This window comes from Myodes glareolus, chromosome 1 (genome assembly GCF_982192425.1).
Source record: "Myodes glareolus chromosome 1, mMyoGla1.1, whole genome shotgun sequence".
Taxonomy (NCBI): Eukaryota; Metazoa; Chordata; class Mammalia; order Rodentia; family Cricetidae; genus Myodes; species Myodes glareolus.
This window is the reverse complement of record NC_142026.1, coordinates 7250156-7268819: the sequence shown is the minus strand read 5'-3', so window position 1 is coordinate 7268819 and position 18664 is coordinate 7250156. Positions and strand designations below refer to the sequence as shown.

At 45.9% G+C, this 18664-nt stretch overlaps 1 protein-coding gene across 2 annotated transcripts; it reads left to right on the top strand.

Annotated features, from left to right (window-relative positions):
• The first annotated feature begins 8630 nt into the window (after positions 1 to 8630).
• Positions 8631 to 18664, top strand: Mettl21a (methyltransferase 21A, HSPA lysine). Of its 2 annotated transcripts, none has more exons than XM_048459101.3 (4): positions 8631 to 8766; positions 9438 to 9613; positions 10418 to 10529; positions 17099 to 18664. In XM_048459101.3, exons 2-4 carry the CDS (start codon positions 9467 to 9469, stop codon positions 17494 to 17496), a joined length of 657 nt encoding a protein of 218 aa, XP_048315058.1. In that variant the 5' UTR covers positions 8631 to 8766; positions 9438 to 9466; the 3' UTR covers positions 17497 to 18664. The 2 variants fall into 2 exon arrangements, with proteins under 2 accessions (XP_048315058.1, XP_048315059.1); XM_048459102.3 differs by lacking the exon at positions 8631 to 8766 and adding an exon at positions 8788 to 8908.

Genomic DNA, 18664 nt, shown 5'->3' with positions numbered 1-18664 from the left:
TGAAAACATTTCAGATCAAACAGGCATTGAAGAGATGACATGGTGGTGCAGGCCTGGAATCCCAGATACATGAGAGGTTGAGGAAGGAGACCAGTCTAGGCTTACAGAATCAGTCTAAGGCTAACTCTAGGCAACTTCGTGAAACCCTGTCTCCAAGTCTCCAAAAAGTAAAAAGAGGGCTGGGATACAGCTCGGCAGTAGACTGCTTGCCTTGCTTGCTTGAAGCTATAGGGTTAATGCCTAGGACCAGAAAAAAAGGAGGCATTGACTAGTACCTAATCTGTGGAACATCATCGCTGAGCAATATAGTCCACTGTGTTGTGGATGTTGTTTCTCCTTAAGATCAAGAGGTTGATTGTGAGACAATGGCCAGCATCTCAAGTTACTGACAACACTGCCAGCCTGGGAAAGGATGGTGCACAAACTCTACTGGATGCACATCCCTTTTCCCACTGTGGGGCCGGGACCATCGGCAGTTATTTGCAGATATAATCAAGGAAAGATGGTAGTATGGAGCTGGGGGGGGGGGTCCAAGACCCAGTGGCTGATGTCCTAGAAAAAGAGGGAGCTCGTTCACAGGGAGAAGATGCCACATGAAGGTGGCAGTAGAGTCCAGATTCTCATTCTACAGCCAAGGAGAACATTCAAGGCCACCAGAGGCCCCCTGACTTGTGACTTCCAAAATTCTTTGTGTATACATGTTTTAAGCGATGGAAGCCCTAGGAATTAATATAGTGGCCTGCTGGCTTGGAGCCAGTTGAACGTAAGATTCTGAGAACGAGGTCATGGCCCTGTTCTGCTGTGGCAGGCACAAGTGGATTCTTCTGGAGAGATGGTCATGTATGAGCAATAACTAGAATGAACTGAACTTATACTCTGATGCTGGATGACTTTCCTGGGGGAGACGGAGACATCCCAAAGAGAGCACAGACAACAGACCCAAGGACGATTCCACCCATCTGGTGTGGAGAAGCAGTGAGCTTGTGGGGTCACTCACGGGAGCACGGGTGAAGAATCAGTGAGCTTGTGGGGTCACTCACGGGAGCATGGGTGACACAGAAGCCCACCCAGCCTGAGCGGTGAGTCACCGAAGCCACATCCTTGGAGCCTGCTGCCCAGCTTGAAGGCAGCTCCATGGTGGGACAGACTCCTCTCCTGAGCAGTTCTTACTGCTTTTGTAACCCCGAGGTGGGGCCTTTACGAATACTGTTAAGTTTTGTTTACTTTCCACGTCTTTCCCAGTCCCAAGAGAGAATGTTCTAATTTGGAGGAAATAGCTGCTCAGCATTCGGTCCTGACTCCGAGCAGATTGTCATGGTCTAGTTACAGAGTGAGGTCATTGAGAATCCTAAAATGGAGAATGACATACTGCTGCAGGTATTTTGCTGGTGTAAGGTAAAGACTGCTGTATTAAATTAAACTTAAAGGGAAGAAGAACTCTTGAAAACAACATAGCAATAGGGATGGTGTGCAGGAAGCAGGGAGGGGACAGGGTAGGGGATGTGGCGGGTCAGTGGTTGTTACAGAGAGGGTGTCCTGGAGAGCGACAACACCGACCAATGGTTTGCAACTCCCTGTGAGGCCCCAACAGCTGAGGCTATGCCCCCTCAGGTCACCAGAGGACAGGGGCAGCCTGGCTGCCCCTAGCTGCTGCTGCTGGCACACAGACAGAAAGGTGGCTAGTCTAGAAATGCTAGTGTTTGCCTAGGAGGGGAAAATATGGGTCTAGGGGGGAGCAAGAAGACTTTGTTATGCATGAAGTATCAAGTTCAAATGAAGAAGCTAAGAGTTGGCAAATGATTTAAGTCCTTCACAGGACTCTCGGCACTCCATGACCAGGGCTGCAGGAGGTGCCAAGGGAAAGGGACAGGGAAATTGGGCTTCTCTCCTGGAGGTGGCTCAGTGGAGAGCCCAGCTGAGGACAGAGCCACCTGGGCTTACCCAAGCTGACACTAAGCAGATGTAAAATGTTGTCACCGCAAGGCAAGAAGGGGTGAAGCGTGACTGTCAGGCTGCAAGCCCTGTTTTCTAGGGGAGAGCTGGCCCAACAGCCAGGCGTGGGGGAATAAAGGACACGGTGTTCATCACATGCTGGGCTCTCTTCTAACCTCTGAGCATGTGTGAATCACCTTCCTCCTCATGTGCTATTAGGGACCTGGTACTTGTTCCCACTTTGCAGATGAGGCAAATGACATAAAGAAATGCTAAGTACCCAGTCAAGGCTGACAATGAGAAAAAGACAGCCAGTTGTTTAAACATATTTACTTATGTCTTATTGCTAGTCTGGATTAGAATCAGTATGTTCTACACTGTCTAGTGGGTTTCTCCATACAGTGTGGGATGGACCTCATCACTAACTCCCCTACAGTGTGAGATGGATCTCATCACTAGCCTCCTACAGTGTGGGATGGACCTCATCACTAGCCTCCTACAGTGTGGGATGGACCTCATCACTAGCCCCCTACAGTGTGGGATGGACCTCATCACTAGCCTCCTACAGTGTGGGATGGACCTCATCACTAGCCTCCTACAGTGTGGGATGGACCTCATCACTAGCCCCCTACAGTGTGGGATGGACCTCATCACTAGCCCCCTACAGTGTGAGATGGACCTCATCACTAGTGTCCTTTGCGGAAGAGCAAAGACACTCACAGAGTTTTAGTGATCTCTATCAAGACCACACTGTCAGAGACCAGCACACGTTCAAGGCCTGGCATAGCAAATTCCTCACTCTTTCTGTGACATCACTCTGGCTGCTGCAGAGGACTTGGCTTGTTTTAAGAGGTACCTTTGAACAAGCTGGATTCTAGTAAAGTGGCCAAGTCTGTAGGGTTGTAGGAAAAAATGAAAAGCAAGCTTCCTTGGAAGCAGCAGCCTAGGGAAAACCTAGAGGCCATGTCGAGGAAGCGGGAGAAAGGCAAGGTCAGAGACAGCTGCTCCAAATGCCCCAGAAGAAAGCTGTGAGGCCAGAAGGGCTTCTTTAAGTGCTGTAGAAAAGTCTGAGGGTGGCGGGTGGATGAGGCAGGGTCAGGCAGGATCTGAGGGTGTTCAGAGAGCAGAAGATAGATTACAGGTAGGGGACCAGGCCACGAGAACTGTGAGGCAAGTCTGGGCCACTTACAATCCTGCATGTTGGAAAGGAGAGACGAGGAGGCTGGAGAGCTGTAAGGGAACAGGAAACAGTTGGAGCGTGTGCTTCCTCGGGACCAGGGAAGAGACCCAGCCAACCTCTAGGGCATCTGTGCCAGTGCACTGTTCTGTCCTAGAGTGGACAGGGAAACGGAAAAGATCATGTGTCATCTCATCTTTTTTTCTCTTTTGAGACAGGGTCTCACTGTGTATTTGAGAACTGACCTGCCTCTGCCTCCTGAGTGCTGGGATTAAATGCATGTGCCGTCACACTTGGCTTGCCATACCATATATATTTATGGAGCCTATTCTAACTCTACCCATTTGCTGACTGTGTGGTAGAAACCAGATGTCTTCTTCCTGACACGCCGTCATCAGTTAGGACAGGGTTGTTTTGGCAAATGTGATGGTTAGTTAGCATCACTAAACCATGTATGAGGAACTTATAGAATATTTGTATTCTGTCTGCATGACTTATTTTTTTAAAAAAAAACATAATTCACCTATTCATTAGGATCCTGCGTTGTATGCAGAAAGGAAAAAGGGCACTTTTCCCATTCCTCTGGTACCCTGGGGTCCAGGAGCCCACATGTACCCACGAAGGGCTTAGCACTAGAAATGCTGGGCAGCCTGGCAGCTGTGCCCCTGAGTTTCTGCAGGCATCTGCGTCTCCATTTACTCAGCTCTCTGACAACAGCCCCCACAGCATGATTTTCTCTCTTCTTTGTTCAAGGGATCAGCTGGACTGAATGGATTAGCTTTGTTCAAGGGATCAGCAGGACTGAATGGATTAGGATTGCTTTCCTTCTGTAGAAAACAACACCAAAAATCCAACTCAAAGGGCTTACTCTAATTAAAGAATTTAATGACTCACACGATAGAAAGTTCTAGGCTGACTGGATGCAGGTACTCAGAGGGCACTAACAGAAGTCCCTCTCCCTCTATCAGGACTCTCCTTCACTGCTTCGGTCCTCCTGGGACCAGCTCCTCTCCTTCACCCACAGCCTTGTTTTGTGAGAGTGCCAACAAGCCTTTGGCTGGGCTCTGGTCAAGCCCTGCTTTAGTCACTTTGATTTCTAACTCATATGTGTTTCAGATGGAAGGAATGTGCCCAACAGCCAGGCTTGGGACCTATGCCTGGTCACAGAACTAGGTCCGAGAATAATACACCCCAAATAGAGAACAGAAACAGCAACTATTGTATGTGTGGTCCTGTTTGGGAGATCAGTTCTCAGTAGGAACTCAGTGCCTTCCTCAATTTTTAATTCAGTCATCTCATTATCCTTATTTTATATATGGAAAACGGACACATATGCCCCTCACAGCTAATACAGGCTCCAACTTGTAATAGTTTGACCTTCCATCAGTGTAAAAATGATGTGTATTTAATAGAAACCATACTTTGGGCTTGGCGCTTTTCCCAGGCTGGTGATCTATGCAGCACGAACCTCCCTTGGGATGCTGAGCAGGGCAGCAAGCTGCAGCCTCCAGTCAGCCGCATGATCACAAGGAGAAGCAATGGACTGTCTGCAGCATTCTGTGTTGCTAAACTATATGATGTTTGTTAGGTTCAGTGTGTCCTAAGCATTTTCAACTCCCAACAATTTTGACTGACACTGGGCTTATCTGAATGTAAACACGTTGTAAGTAGAGGGGCATTTGCAAATTGTAGACTGGGAGCTGACTCAGAACTTGGATCCCAGATTGACCATTAGCAGGAAAGAACTGCCCCAGGAAAACAGGAAATAGACTAAGAAGTAACAACAGCAGCTGCCCACAGCCAGTATGAATTCTACAGAAAGTGGACTTCCACTTGGTGGGAGGTGAGAAGAGCAAGCGACCAAGTTGCAGCAATGCTGTGACCGCTGCTTCTGTGACCTCAAACATGGAAGAGTCCAGAAAACAGGAGTGTCCTCTTCAATTCTTCTTGGAGTTGTTCCATGATGGAAGCAGGAGTCTTTGTTCGGCTGGGGGATGGTTCCACAGGTAAACCACTTGCCATGCTAGTGTGAGGGCTTGAATTTGGGTCCCCAGAACTACTAAGGCCATGTGTCTGCAGTCTCAGAGTTCCATAGTGAGGCAGAAGCCAGGAGAAGTCCCAGAAGCTTGCAGGCCAGCTAACATGGCATGAGCTGCTGAGGACAACAGTGACATCCTGTCCCAAATGAGGAGACTGAGGACTACACAGTCCTTTGACCTCCACAAAGGTGCCATGGCACATATGCACGTGTACACACACATGCATACATGCAGCTATTGCAACAGGGAGGGAACTTTCCGCTTACTTTATCTCTGAAGGTTTAATAATTGTGTCTTTGAGTGAACAGACAGTGGACAGATTAAGAGAACGCTGGGCAGTAGTGGCACATGCCTTTAATCCCAGCACTCAGTAGGCAGAGGCAGGTAGATCTCTGTGAGTTCGAGGCCAGGACAGGCTCCAAAGCTACAGAGAAACCCTGTCTCGAAAACCAGAGAGAGAGAGAGAGAGAGAGAGAGAGAGAGAGAGAGAGAGAGAGAGAGAGGAACAATTTTATTATGTGCATGGGTGAACTACGGGAAAGGAAAGTGAATACCTCTCAGCCTATGTATGATATCTGGAAACTTGCAGGACCCAGAGCTACAGAAAGCAACACAGGACCTCCCTGAGACAGCTATCATTACTTGAGAGCTTTTGTTCACCTCTATTTTCCCCCTTCTCCCTCTCACAGCTTGCTATCAACACATCCTCAAGAAGGCTCCATGCTTACTTTAACCTGGTTCTACTCATCTGCATTTTGCCTTGGGGCTGTTTACCTTCTGCTCCCTACGTCCTACTTTCCCTACTTTCTTGTTTCCTCCACGTCTCTCTGTCTCTGTTTTTCTTTCTCCCCACCACCAGCCTTAATTACTCCTCCTACTTACTCTCCCTGTCTGGAAGTCCTGCCTATATCTCCTCCCTTGCTATTGGCTGTTCAGATTTTTAGTAGACCAATCAGGTGCCTTAGACAGGCAAGGTAAAATAACAACACACCATTACATGATTAAACAAATGCAACACACCTTTACACAGTTACACAGATGCAACACACCTTTACACAGTTACACAGATGCAACACACCTTTACATAGTTAAACAAATGTATAATTAAACAAATGCAACACAACCAAATCCCAACAAAATGGGACTGCCAGTGAAGTGTCCTTTCAGTTCTTAGGACTGCGGTTTAATTAAGGCGTCCTCAGCTGATGCTGACACTGAGAGTCAAGAGGAAAATGAGGAAGTTCTTACATGCCTGGCGAGTCTCCAAAAGAATTCCTACCTTGCCGAAAGGCTCAACACCCACACTCAAACATTTACCTCATTTATTTATTTATTTTAAAAACTTTAACTTTATTTCATGCACATTGGTATAATGATGTCAGATTCTCTTCAACTTAATTTACAGACAGCTGTGAGCTGCCATGTGGGTGCTGGGAATTGAACCCGGGTCCTCTGGAGGAGCAGTCAGTACTCTTAATCACTGAGCCATCTCACCAGCTCCCATTTACCTCATTTAATCTTCTTTTCTAAGCCAGTTTTTATTTTGTATGACTCTTTTGACTGCACACATTTTGTACACCATATGTGTGCTTGGTGCCTGCAGAGGTCAGAAGAGGGTACCGGGCCGTGTAACTGGAGTCTTGGATGTTTGTGAGTCATTTTGTGGGTGCTGGGTGCTGAACCTGTGTCCTCTACAGAGCAACAGGTGCTCTCGACCAGTAGGTCATCTCTTCCAGGACCCTTTCCCTCACTTGAAGTCTCCTGGCTTGTTCACACCCCTGTTCTGCTGCCACCTAGGTAACGCTGTAACACCCCCAGATTATCACAATTACAACAAAGGTTTTGTTCTCACTCCTGATTCAGTTCTACTCCAAATGGTTGTGCTAAAGAGCTCCTGAATGTAAAATACAAATCCTGGTTAGGCCTGGTGGCACACAACCTTTAATCCCAGCACTTGGGAGGCAGAGGCAGGTAGATCTCTAAGTTCAAAGTCAGCCTACACAGTGAGTTCTAGGACAGTCAAGGCTTTGTAGACAAGAGAGACCCTATTTTTTTTTTTTAAGTCCTGGTGTCACGGGGAAAGAGCAACAACACAGCTGTGAGGGGCACTTTCGCCCATGTTTTAATGGTCAAAGCAACTCATGTGGTCAATTATGAAACAAGGCTGTGAGGAGCATCCCTTTGAAGGGGTATTAAACAGGCCCGTGGCAGGCTGAGCAGTTAAGTATGTACCCTCTCACGTGCTCATTTTTTTTCAAGGATTAAAATTTTATTTTTTTCAGATATTCAGAGGGCCACTGGTTGTTTAGGCTTGATAAAATGTAAGCTCTCTTTAATGTCTACACTACTATGTAAGTTGTATTTTCTCCTAAGTGTATGTGTGCCCTTTCTGAGTAAGTCGGTAATAATTACAACACTGGGAGCTAAGAAGGGGGCAAAAAGGATACCTTAAGTAAATGTACTGTTGCAAATGCTCTTATCAGCAGAGTGCTGGAGAGTTTAGGGAAGTTTTAAAGTCATATACATATGTATACAATCATCCACCAGCCCCTCCCCCGTACCGTGTCTGTACATATTTTTCAGTGCGAAGGAGAACAGGTAGACAGAATGGCTAGCCAGATTCCAGGAGTCTGGGGAGTTAAATCCATTTAAAAATGTGAATTTTTTCTGGCCTCAAAACACACTTTTTCTTGTGCTTAGTGCTGGGTTCCCAAAGGGAAGAAATGGGAAAGAAAATTTCAAGGAAGGGATTTCTTTTAATAAATGTGCATATTGATGGGGTACAGTGTAAATAAAATATTCATGAAAGTATTCACTGTTTAAGTCGGAGTAATTAACACTTCTAGAAGAAAAAATTGAGATTTAAAAATAAGGAAAGGAAAAAGGGAAGCTGAGAGTCTGAGACAGCAAAGATCCACGGAGCAAGTAAGAACAAAGGACCTACTAAGAGAAAAATGTTGAGGAAGGAATGACCCAAACAGAAAATTTTGTAACTCGAGGGAAGGGATCTTCCTGGCTTATGCTGGGAATGCGGAGGTCAGGCACGCCGCCTGCCGGCTGGCCGAGGCCAGGCACGCGGAGACCCATGGGTGGTGAGGTCGGGAACCGGGCGGCTGGGTGTCTGGGGCGACTCGAGCGCCCGAATCAGCTGCACATGGTCCGGCTCAAAACTCTGGCGGGCGCCGCGCGGCCGCTGCCCACTCCACCGCGCTGTGTGGTCAAGAGATGCTCGCAGCGTCTCTCCCACCTCTGGTCACAAAACCAACAATGACTTCGCTTCGTACTCTACTTTGGGGGAACCAACTTTACCAACTAACTGCCCACTTTAAAATAAGATCGGCACAAGAGCAGCCGGTGCAAGGCAGAGGCGTTTTTCCATCGCAGGGCACCCAACGCCCCTGCGCAATCGCCCTCTCTTCCCGGCGCCCCAGACCATGCGGCCCTATGTAGCTAGGAACGACATAATCCCGGTCCACCAAGTGCAGCACTATTAAAGGAACGGACCGGAAATCCGAGCCTCCCTTCCCTGAAGTAACTTCCTCCCGCTTATCTGCCCTTTATAGGCGGAGCTTTGCGCTGCGGGGGAAGGCTAGTGCGCTTGCGCGGCCCGGGAGCCCGGTGAGTTTCAGCACTGAGAGGCCGCGGGGTGTCCTTCCTCCCTCCAAGGTCCCGAAGGTCCCGAAGGGCCGGGTGGAGCGCCCTGCGGAGTCCCGCTCCCACTCGCGGCGGGTCCCGGGACTCTGTAGTGGGCATGAGCGAGGCGCGTCTGTGGCCCCGAGGTGGCAGGCGGGACTGGGGTCCCCCAGCCAGTGTCGACACCAGCCTTCATAGTGACTACTCTGTTCTGCCCTAGCCAGCCAGGATCAAAAGCCAGGGCTAACCGTTAAGATTCAACCTACATATTTGGCTCCATTGTCCCAGCTGAACTTGGGGATGTAGACGGGAAGACCAAAATAAATAGAAAAAATACGGGAGCCGGGAGCTGTTGTTCTGTCGTGTTGGGACAGGGCAGGTGCCCAGGGTTGTCACTGTCTAACTTCCTTCACCTTTATGCAGTTCCAAGCCCACGTAGGAGTAGCAGGAGCGCATAGGCGAGGTCTAGGTGTTTCCCCCAGAGGTGTCAGTTGTCACAAACTCGGAGCCAAATTTCATTTCTCATAAGACTCTGAGGAAAAGTTGTTGAAGAAATTGCATACACCTCAGCCTGTTTCTTACTTTGAACTTGTAGAATAGCTTCAACAAGCTTTCTGAAGTTACTTAAGTCACTCAGGATTCTTCTTGCATGACAGGTCTCAGCAAAGAGCTGGACTCAGGAGAAATGGCCCTGGTACCCTATGAGGAGAGTGCAGAGATAGGGCTCCAGAAGTTCCACAAGCCTCTTGCCACCTTCTCCTTTGCAAACCACACCATCCAGATCCGTCAGGACTGGAGGCAACTGGGAGTCGCAGCAGTGGTTTGGGATGCGGTAAGTCAGTTCTGTAGGGCCTCTGGAAACGTCCACGAGCTAAGACTAGACTATAATTTTAAAAAGGAAGTTGATTGTTTTATTGAGATATAGTTCACATATGTTCTCCAATGTGAAGTATGTAAAAGCCCTGGGTTGTTCAGTATGTTCATGGCAGTGCACTGTTACTTCCCAGTTTACAAGTTTCTCGTCATCCCTGCGTCCCCTTACATACATTACATTTTGAAAGCCGAGGGAAGTGGAATGACTGACCAGTGAGTGCCCCCAGAGTATCAACAGACTGGAAGGAGAACAGGAGCCTGTTTGCCCTGGTTACTCATTAAGTTAGTTTTTGAAATACCACATAAAGAACGTGTAGAGACATCGCCCAAAATTAACATCATGTCTTGAGTTTTTCATAGTTTGAAAAGATTCTGGCTTTTCTGCTTCTGATAGCTCTGTCTTCAGCTGTTAAATAAAAGGCCCGTGTGAAGACATTTGCGTTATACTTCTAGTATCTAACTGTGGGCTATGACACAGTAAAACAATAAGCTTTTTAGATCTAGCCGCCCCCTGACTGGCATAGCTTTGGACACACTGCTCCTGTGTTTGCTCTAATAGGTTGTCTTACAGCAGCAGGTAAGTTCCTGTGTGTGTGTGTGTGTGTGTGTGGTGTAATTGTGCTGACTTTGCAGGCAGGCAGGGAGGGAGGGAGAGAGGAGAGGAGGAGAGAGAGATGTTAGGTTATTGTTTCTTCCTGCCGGCTTTTGGCATCTTGAAGACACTTGCTGACCTTAACCATAATCCCCCTGTGTTTCCACTCAGGCCATTGTGCTTTCCGCGTATCTGGAGATGGGTGCTGTGGAGCTCAGGGGCTGCTCTGCCGTGGAGCTTGGTGCCGGCACAGGGCTGGTGGGCATAGTGGCTGCCCTGCTAGGTGAGTCCAGTGGGCTCGCTCCCTCCTTAGTGAGCGGAACTCATGGGAAGGTCCACTTGTTTCCGTAGAGGAAAGCACATGGTTGGGATTCCCCCTTCCTGAGCTAACCTCTTTTTCCCATGCTTATGAGTTGTGGGCCGCCTGCTGCTGTTCTCAGCGCTGGGGCTGACAGCAATTTCTTCTCTTTCTCTCATCCTCTTACTCACACGAATACTGAGGGATCACCTTGCTGTCTTTGATCTTATGATGCCGAGGTAGAATTGTGTACAGTTTCTTTGTCTTAAAGTGCTAAACCCATAGACTCCAGACTTAATCCCCCACTGTTGAGAAAACGGCTGGTTTTTCCCTTCTAGGGTTGATGGGTCCTCAATTGTACACTGTCATCTTAAGAAACTATATTAATGGTCTGTAATTATATTAATGGTCTGTAATTAGTTGATGCCTACCTATCAATCTATCAGCCTTCATCTGATATAGGCTTTAGTTTTTTCTTTCTTTCTTTCTTTCTTTCTTTCTTTCTTTCTTTCTTTCTTTCTTTCTTTTTTTTTGTTCAGAGATGGTGTCTTACAGTGTTGGCCAGGCTGGTTTTGAATTGTAAGCCTGCTGAGCAGCTGGGACTGCAGGTGTGTTACACCCCTGTACTGGGCTGCTTAGAGTGTTGTTTTCCCCTAGAACATGTTTAAGTCTCTTTGTTGCTTTCTCTTACTGTTGACTTCTTTCTACAACTTGTGACTCAGTGTTCGGGTTACCTGTCACGTGTTATCTGTCACACCAGCCACCCCAGTATTGTCACCCGTGGCTCCTTACAGTGTGGTCCTGATTCATAGCTCCAGAGGTGAACTTGAGAGCTTGCATTTGTAAGAAGCTCCCAGGCTAATACTCCCAACACTACTGGTTCTCAGAGGACACTGACAGGGGGTGTCTGGAATTGCAGAACATTGAATTATTGATACACTACGGTTATTTTAGGCTCAACCTAAGCCCCTCTTGTCCCACCCTTTTCTCTGATGACTCATTATTTTTCAGTATTCTTTTTTCTGTTTCTATAGTCTGTGTTGCTTTCTTTAATCTTGATTGGAGAGCAATGGCAGGGCTAGTGAATAAAAGTACACTTGGAGGCTAGGAATTGCTCGAGAGTTAAGAGCCCTGGCTGCTCTTTCAGAGGACCCGGGTTTAATTCCCAGCCCCCACATGACTGCTCACAAAAGCCTATAACTTCAGTGTCAAGGGATCCAGCACCCTCTTCTGTTTCTGTAGAAATTGTATGCAAGTGGTATACAGACATACACGCAGGCAGAACACCCATAAGTGTCAAATAAAAATCAAGGTTTAAAAAAAGTTTTTAAGGTGTATATTAATTGATTGTTTGGTCTGTCTACTAGCAAAAACCATAATGGTGTTTTTCTGTTGGCTTACTGACCATATATGAATCTATGATATTTTAATTATTGTTTGCAGCCCCACAACCAAGCAGTCAGCCCGCTTCCCCCGTGGGCTTTTGGCCCCACGATCCTGTAGGTATAAATTAAGTCTTTATCATTCTATTTACCAACAAAAATTCAGAAGTCAGACATGGGGGTGAAAACCTGCTAGATCAGAGAAGCTTAGAAGCAACCAGGTGACTTTGGTTTTTGGCCAGAGACACTGAAAGAGATACCGCTCCAATTTCTGGTTTTTCTCTGACCAGTTCCAGTCAGCTAGTTTCTAGCTCCATGTCCCTGATTCAAGGGAAACTTTATTGACAATCTGGAGTGTCACAGTAAGATATTCAGCAACACCATAAGTCATTGGTAAGACTCTTGTTGGCCCCACATCTTTTATTATCCTTAGAGGACCGTTATATCATTGCCTTTATGTCATATATTACTTTTAACTTTTTTTTTCAAATGATACCAGTGTTTTGAGGTAGTAAACCACTGTCAGGGTCCTTATCAGCAGAAATCTGAGACTCAAAAACCAATGTCAAGACCCAGCAGCTCAGATTAAGGTTCTTTGTAGGCTTCCCCACGAGCTTCCCCAACAAAGTTTGTTGGCTGGTGTCGAGACATGTTAGTACATACGCATATAGTTGTCATTAAAATTAATTTTGACACCACGTTTGTTTCTGCTGTTTGATCCTGAGCACGGTGTTTAACCTCTAACAATGACTTCTCTGTAAAATGGGGACAGTGATAGTATTTGCTCCCCAGTGAGGCTCAAGATGGGCTGGTTACCAGCACACATAGTTACCATAGCTAGCTAGATTAGCTCATTAGCTGACAAAGGATGTGCTGTGGGGTATGTGTGTGGGTGTATGCGCATTCACGTGTGTGCATATGCTCATGCACGCATGCTGCTATTCTTAGTGCTGCTTTTCCTAATGAGAAGTCTAGACATGTGGGGTTGAAGAAGTCAGGATAAGGTTCTTCAAACACTGAGAATGAAGGATAACAATCACTTCATGTGTCTGTCTCAGATTGAGGCTCTTGAGAAATGAAACCATGACTTATTCTGTGTCCTTGACCCTTGAACAGTACCAGCCACTCAGACACTGGATACTTGGATAGTTTGGGAATAAGTCATGAAGGAACTTGGGGCCAGAGAGATGCTAGGCAGTGAAGAGCGTGTTGTATGACCTACTGCTCTTGTACAGGACCTGAGTTCGGTCCCCAGCACCCACATCAGGTGTTTCACAATTAATTGGAACTCCAGCTCCAGGGGATCCAACCCCCCTTCTGAACTCTGTGGGCATTTGCCCTCACAAATGCACACACATATGTACACATAGCTTAAAATTTAAAAATCAAACAAACATGAATCAACTAGATTGATGACTTTTAGAAATCATGAAAATTAATAAGACTCTATTACAAAATATTTATCATTGCAGCAGAATTCCTATTTGCATTTTTATGTATTTCCTTTCATTCTCTTTTCTCCATCTGTATTTTACATAATCACAGTTGTCATGATCTTCTGTCTGTGCGTCTGTACATGTCTATACGTGTGTGTCTGTGTTTCTAATCCCTCTCGTAAGCATTTGTGTTGTTGCATGATTTTCATATTCACTATAAAGTATTAGATTGGAGAAATTTTAAGGTTAAAAACTGAGAGTAAGAGAAAAGTTTTGACAATAGAAACGATTAAAACATGTAGTGACTGGAACATTTGGAAAGGGATTGGCTGTTCTCCTTTTCAGGTTCATGTTTGGCACTCAGTCGTTTATCCCTGAGTCCACGGATTCCCTACCCAGTGTCTCCTGGGTCTGTGAGGAACACCCAGGGACCAGGCAGGCAGATCCACATCTTAGGAAGCTACGTACAGTTTAAATCCAAGGGGAAGGACTAGGTGAAGACAGATTGCACAAGAAGTAGATGCCGTTATGCAGAATGTTAGTGTTGGGTGTGCGGCTTCCTCAGTAAGAAGAACAGTTCCTGTGTGTGGAAGTAGACTCAGTCATGGGTTTTCCTCCAGTGTTGACACTTGAGGTGTTAGAGAGTAAATAACTTGCCCAAGGCTATAAAGCTATGGATTGTGGTGAGAATTTGAATCTAGTTCTGACTTTCAAACTGGAGTTTTTGTTAGAAAATCCCAAGTCTTTATGCTACTTGGGAACTCTTTATCCATGGGGTTGCGGTGGGGAGATCCCATTTTGAAGAGAGGATTCTCTATGTTGGGATACGTTAGAGAATTTTCACTTAAAAAATGTTCTGTGTAATTTGATGCCCAGTTAAGCCTGGAGACCCTTGTCTTGAAATACAGAGCTCAGGAAGATACTGTCTGGTGACTGCTGCCATCCCATCACCACTCTGCTGAGCCTTGGACCTGTGGTCCTGAAAACTCCCATCATACCCTGGCTCGTTCCTACCAGCATTTCTTCTCTTTCTTCCCTTGTTCTGAGTTAGCATCATTATCCAGGGAGTCACCCAGAGTTGAGGGTCAGGCTGAAAGATCAGTCTCATTTTTCTAACAGCCTGCATGACAAGTAGGCCTGATGGACTCACTGTTCTCTATGTGGTATGAAGAAAGGGACCATAGTTGATGGGTTGTGGTTTCAAATTCAGCAGCCCTGACTCTGTGGAGTCTGTCTTAAGTATTTCTCTAATGCTGACCTGAGCTCTCAGCATCTGCCCCCTCGTGACTATGGCCTCCTCTCTTTCTCAGACTCACTTCCTGGAGCAGCTGCCAGATCCTTATGTAAAATGTGCAATAACTGATGGTATGGTCTGTGTTTAAACATCCCGTGCCTCTCTGTTGCTGCAGACCACACCCCAGACTTGTTGGCAGGGCTGGTTATCTCCTGCTGTGCAGCCAGCTCCTCAGCGTCTTTGATGCTTTGAGAAGTCCCCAGGACCCACGCTGCTTATGCCCGGTGCCTATTGCCCTGTGGCCATTCTCCTTCCCCATCTCATGGCCTTATCTTCCTCGTAAGTTCAGGTTTCCCTGCCTTTGGTCTCTTCCTCTCTTGAGGAATTTCTTTCTAACGTGTGGTTCTTGGCGCAGAGCACATCCCTGCTGCTCTGCCTCCCACTGTAGCATGGCTTTCTCCTTCTTGTGAGACTTTGCTCCAGGTAAGGATTTTCTTGCTCAGCTTTATGTTTCTAGCACATGGTTATGTCTGAATGTTTAATCAGTGGAGCAGTGCTTATAACAGGAAAACTAAGGCCAGCAGTGGTGGCACACATCTTTGGTCTCAGGACTCGATGAGGCAAAGGCAGGCAGATCTCTGAGTTCAAGGCCAGCTCGGTCTACAGAGTGAGTTCCAGGGCAGTCAGGGCTACACAGAGAAACTTCCTCAAAAAACCAAAACCAGCTCACAAAACGAAAAGAACAAAACAGAAACTAAAAGTGATGACAAAGGTGTCCATATTGTTTTTCCATTCTTGAGTGACAGCCCAGTTTTTACTAGGCCCACTTCCTTTTCCCTTATCATTTATGAACAATATTAACGTGCTTTTCTACTTGTAGTATTTATCGTACAGGAAGCCACTTGATACCTTCATGTTTGGTCCAATATCATGCCCTTTCTTACCTTATCTTACTCACCAGGCTGTAACCACCCTCAGTAAATGCAGGTTTTCCTACCAGGCCTGTGCTGGCTCAGCCGAGTATGGCTGGAGTGAGCACTCTGCTGGCTGCCAGTAGGCTCTTAGATATTTGTAGAACTGGTAGGTGTAAAGGGTAATGTTTGGGTGACATTAAGAGACTATGCCAGCTCTGGAAGACCTAGTAAGTTAGTAGTACCTAGTAGGGAGAGCTCTGTCTCCAGGATAGGCATTAGAGAAATTCTCAGAGTGTGTACCAAGGGGAAGCTTCAATGATTATGATCACTCAGGGATTGCCAGCAGTAGCACTCTGTATCCTGCCCAGAAACACACAAATAAAAGTAATGATTCAAACCGGGAAGGCTGCCTGCAGTTTTCATTCTCAGAGAACAGTCATTGAATTCTGCTTATTGGGCAACACAATGTGCCAGTGAGTCATTGGTGTAGTGGGTCCAGGCTTGCAGAGTCCGACAGCTTGAGCATTTTTATCGGTATCACCATCTAGAGCTGTAAACCTCAGGTTTAATTACATGCTGCGTTAGTGTTTTATAAGATAAGAAACACCTGGTGGAAGTTGCCACCGGAAAGGTGCTGTGATCCTTTGGGAGATTAGAAAAAAAATATACAAAGGAAAGATACTATTATGAAGGAATTAAACAATTTTAAATTTCAAACTTTTTGATGTCAAACCTTTTTAGATGAGTTGTAATGAGACTAACTTTCTATGGTTGTAATGGAGCTAACCTGCTATGGTTGTAATGAGATTAACCTCCTATGGCTGTAATGAGACTAACCTACTGTGGTTGGCTGTGGTTCAGTTTTCTCTTACCCACATTGATTAAAAAAATAGATGTTGCAGTTGACTGTCAGTAACACATAAAGACAGATGAGTGAGCTACTGTGCCGTCGATTTCCTCATTTGCGTGTGGAATAGCACTTGGAGAATATGAGCTAGCCTTTTAGCATGTTTCCCAGTACAAACTAAATCTGTACACTAATGCAGAGGACAGGTTTCCAGTAGTTATATATGTATCACATAAACAGCCTAGCTACTTCAGAAGAGCATGAATGTAGCCTGCACATTCTCAGTAGTTGTCTCTTGTAATCTGTTTTAATGTTGGTTCCTCTAACGCAGACTTTTGGTTTGTATCTTCTGATATTGATAGTCATACTTTGCTTATCAGTTTTTCATTCTTGGATTTTGTTTTATGCTGAGCATTACTGACTGTTGAATCGAGCTGAGTGGTGGATACTCATGGCGGTTGGGCCAGCTGTCCGTGGAGAATTCCGGAGCATCCGCGTGTCACTCTGTGACTCTCTGGTTCGCTAAACCACATTGGCAGTCAGTAGGTGTGCCACAGAAGCAAGCTGAAGGTTTGCGTTTTTACACAGTAGAAGTTCTGTTTTGGTCTGGTTATCTGCCTATGGAAGGTTGTGGTATTCTCTATATCTGTGACTTTTAGATAATGTATTAACTGAAGCAGACCCTCTCTGCCCACTACGGATGTATGATATTCACCTTATTTTCTATTGTCCACATTGTAGGTGCTCATGTGACTATCACGGATCGACAAGTAGCATTAGAATTTCTCAAGTCAAATGTTGAAGCCAACTTACCTCCCCATATCCAGCCCAAAGTTGTTGTTAAGGAACTGACTTGGGGACAAAATTTGGGAAGTTTTTCGCCTGGAGAATTTGATCTCATACTTGGAGCTGATGTCATATACCTAGAAGATACCTTCACAGATCTTCTTCAGACCCTGGGATACCTTTGTAGCAACCACTCTGTGATTCTTTTAGCTTGCCGAATTCGCTATGAACGGGATAATAACTTCTTAACGATGCTGGAGAGGCAGTTTACTGTGAGTAAGGTTCACTACGATCCTGAGAAGGATGTCCATATTTACAGAGCACAAAAGAGAAACCAGAGGGAGGACTTGTAGTGGGCATTATTTCCTAAGAATTGAATGTGTCAGTTAAGGTCTTAGAACTAGAACTCCCGTGTTAATGTGATGCAGACCAAAGGATCACAGCACAAATTCATTCCTTGTCACGTTGCCACAGCTGTGTGTCACGATTGCTCACTGCTGAGCAGTGAATGCACATGTGAGGTTTGGCTGGTGTTCTTTCCTTAGCCAGTGTGCCCACTTGGTAAGCATTTTCCACAAACGATCTGAAAAGAATGGTGCAAAGGTGTCTTTAAATTGGTGAGAGTCAGCAGTACATTCTGGGCTTGTCTCGGTTTTCTCATCTGCTAAGTGTAAACGGAGTATACTGCATATATTCCTGAAGTGTTTGTGTTGTTGAAGTCTCCTACTCTTCTTATGAGATGAGGCCTTATTCTAGACCAGGCTGACCTCAGTGATTCTCCAGCCTCTGTCTCTGAGTGCTGGGATACAGGTGTGTGCCACGGCACCCGGATTACCATTTAGTTCTTAGGCACCTTGAGATGAGGATGAGTTCTGTCAGCAGATTGTAGGGGTGAGTATGTAAGCAAAGGAATAAACATTTTTGCACTTAAAATTACATAACACTGTGGCCTGAAATTTTCCTCCACAACGATGGTTTGTTGTTTCAGCTTTGCTGTTTCTTGCTGTGGTTGTCTCTGTTTCTTAGGTGTTTCCCCCATCTTTTATGTGTCAGTTCTGAAAAGTTAACTCATTTCCAAAGGTTAGCTCCCAAGTACAAACCTCTGCTGTGCCTGTAATGGCTCCTTGGCTCTCGGACCCCTGTGGGCTGCAAGCTGCTGGAGGCCTCTTTGACTTCCCTTCCCTTTACCCAGGAAGAAGCACATAACAGGTGATCAGGGTGAATTCCATTAGAGGCCCCTGAGGTTTTGTGGTGCCAGGGAGCAAACCCAGGTCGTGCACACACTGAGCAAACACTCACCCCAAGTTACTACATCCCTAGCCAGAGGTTACTAATTTTTGAGTTTTCTCTGGGTAGACTTTATGAATAAAGTTATCAAAACAAGCTTTTCTTTTACATTTAACTAAAAATTTAAGCAGTTTAGACATGACATTTAGTAATAGAAATGTGTTGGATTTGTTGTGCACACTATTCAAGGCTTCATTTTCCTTTAATAAATATTTTGGATATGAAAATACCTTA

Bases quoted from the DNA above. Each gene is read 5' to 3' on its own strand.
- Mettl21a (XM_048459101.3), top strand. From the start codon at position 9,467: ATGGCCCTGGTACCCTATGAGGAGAGTGCAGAGATAGGGCTCCAGAAG. The intron at 9,614-10,417 runs GTAAGTCAGTTC...GTTTCCACTCAG, and splicing joins CAGCAGTGGTTTGGGATGCG to GCCATTGTGCTTTCCGCGTA. The intron at 10,530-17,098 runs GTGAGTCCAGTG...TCCACATTGTAG, and splicing joins CATAGTGGCTGCCCTGCTAG to GTGCTCATGTGACTATCACG.